This window comes from Penaeus monodon, chromosome 1 (assembly GCF_015228065.2).
Source record: "Penaeus monodon isolate SGIC_2016 chromosome 1, NSTDA_Pmon_1, whole genome shotgun sequence".
Lineage (NCBI taxonomy): Eukaryota > Metazoa > Arthropoda > Malacostraca > Decapoda > Penaeidae > Penaeus > Penaeus monodon.
Genome location: NC_051386.1, coordinates 49,951,696 through 49,954,195, shown reverse-complemented (window position 1 = coordinate 49,954,195; position 2,500 = coordinate 49,951,696). Strand labels below are relative to the sequence as shown.

Genomic DNA, 2,500 nt, shown 5'->3' with positions numbered 1-2,500 from the left:
CGGAGAGGGTGGAGAGAGGGAGGGGGAGTAGAATGAGGGGAAGGAGAGGAGGTGGAGAGATGGAGGGGGAATAGGATGAAGGAATGGAGAGGGAATGGAAAGGGGAAAGGAGGAGAAGATGAAGATATGAGAAGAAGGAAAGGGAGGAAGAAATAAGGAGAAGAAATGATGATGGGGAAGGTGAGAGGAAGGAGTGGAAGAGGAGAAGAGGAAAGCACGGGGAGGAGTGTGTGGAGTAGAGGGGAAGAAGGAAAAGGAAGACAAGATAAAGGAAGCCAGAAGCGAGAAGAAAAAAAATGGGTGAAGGACAGATGGTTAAGGGAGAGAAGGGAGAAAGAGAGGGGAAGAAATAGGGAAAAAGGAGTTGGAAAATGCAATCAGAGGATTGGTCAATAAACGATAATGGGTGGAGAGACAGAGGGAAGAAAAAGGAGAAGAAGGAAAAGAAGAAACAGGAGGAGGAGGAGGAGGAGGTGGAAGAGGAGGGAGAGAAGGGGGGGTAGGGGTAGGGGGGAGGAGGATGAAAATAATGATAAGAGGGAAGAGGAGAAGGGGGAGGGAGGAGGAGCAAAGGGGGGGTAGGCGAACAAGAAGAAATAAATGAAAGAAAAAAAAGAGAAAGAGAGATAGAGATAGAGAGAAGACAGGAAGATGAAATGTAGATAGGGTGGCAGATAGACAGACAGAGAGAAAGACAGGCAGACAAACAGACAGACAGACAGAGAGAAATAGATGTACAGATAGATAGACAAGATATAAAATATCCTTTAAATCGTCATCGTCACACTCTGCATAAACCTTAGCTAGTACCATGTCAAAAACGCCCAGAATATCACCGTTCATACATAGCACATCCCTCCCCTTGGATGGGCAGTGACACACAGCTTAGCAAGGCCTGATCCTTGGGTATTTCTGGGACCTCGATTCCCTCTCCCTTGCCTGATTAGTCATTACTTATCGTTTCCTCTTTCTGGTGTCTTTCTGTTGTATTTTTTGTTTTCGTTTCTTGCAGGTATTTGTCATTTCTTGCAAAGGTATTTTATTTTCTGATTCTTTTCGGTTCCTTGCCCGTGTATTTTTTTTCTTTTTTTGCAGTGTATTTTTTTTTTCGTTTTCTTCGCAGGTATTTTTTGTTTTCGTTTTCTTTACAGGGTATTTTTTTTTATTTCGTTTTCTTGGCAGTGTTTTTTTTGTTGTTGTTTTTTGTTTTCTTGGTGTGTTTTCTTTCATAATTTGTGGCGAGTTTTCTGTTTCTTTGGGATTTAGTAATATAATAATATAATCGATAATAAAATGAGATGATAAAAGAAAATAAAATCTTAAGATAATAAAATAAAAATCACTGGAAGGTTTTACGTGTATTTTTGTTGTATGTATTTTTCTTCCTTCGTTTTTCTCTTTTATTTCTCTGTATTTTTTTTTTTTTTGTTTTATCTTAGAAATTTAATTTAATTTTATCTCATAACCTCTCCACTCCCCTCCCTTCTCTCTCCTACCTCTCTCCCTCCTCTCCCCTCTCCGTCCTCTCCCCTCTCTGTCCTCTCCCCTTTCCTCCCTTCTTCCTCATATCTTCTCCCCTCTCACCCCTTCCTTTCCCACCTCTCCTCTCTCCTCCCCTCTTTCTCCCACCTCTCCCCTCTTTCTCCCCTCTCACCCCTTCCTTCTCCCATCTCTCCCCTCTCCTCCCCTCATACTCCCAACCTCTCCCCTCCTCTCCGTCCTTTCTCCTATCTCTCTCCCTCTCCTCCTCTCTTCTCCCCATCTCTCCCATCTCTTCACCCTCTTCCTCCCAACCTCTCCCCTCTCCCCCCCTTCCCCCCTCCTCCCCGGGGTGGCATTCGGCCTCTCCTCTTCATCACCTGACGACCCTCGCCGGAGCCTCGCCGGGGAACGTTTAGAGGGCGCTATAATCCCCTCATAATTATACGCGGAGACAAACATTCAAACAAGCAAATGATCCTGTGATTGTGTTAGGATTCGGGGGGGGGTAGGGATGGGATGGGGGGTGAGGGAGGGAGTAGAAGGGGGGGGTGATGTGGTATGGTATGGGGAGGTTATAGTGATTTTGTGATTGTGAAGGGTTTATGGGGGATGGGAGAGTAGGGGGGGGTGGGGGAAGTATTGTGAGGTTATGGTGACCTTGTGATTGTGGAAGGAATGAGGGAAAGAAAGTGAAATGGGGGAATGGGAGAGATATGATGATGAGGATGAGGTTATAGTGACGATAAGGCATGTTTCGGTGCTAGTATGACGATGAGGTTACAGTGATTCTTGAAAAGTTAGATTGCAGTGTATAAAGAGACGGCCTGGCTACAGTGTCGGCAGGAGGATAGGAACTGCAGTGAGGTTGTTGTGTGTAACAGATACCCGAGGTTATAAATCAATAACTGAAATGACAAAATAAGGAGCCGCATAATACAGAGTCTATATAACAGCACTACCTATACATAGATGAATTATTTCCTATGGACGACATAATTTTTTATTTCTTATATAATAT

The 2,500-nt window shown here is 44.2% G+C and overlaps 1 protein-coding gene across 1 annotated transcript in view; it reads right to left on the bottom strand.

The window, feature by feature from the left end:
* LOC119576999 (glutamate decarboxylase-like) overlaps nt 1–813 on the bottom strand; it is a 37,059-nt gene extending 36,246 nt beyond the window's left edge. Inside the window, exon 1 of the mRNA XM_037924671.1 lies at nt 786–813. Coding sequence (XP_037780599.1) covers nt 786–813 — 28 coding nt within the window. The remainder of the gene's footprint in view (nt 1–785) is intronic.
* Between the last annotated feature and the right edge of the window lie 1,687 nt (nt 814–2,500).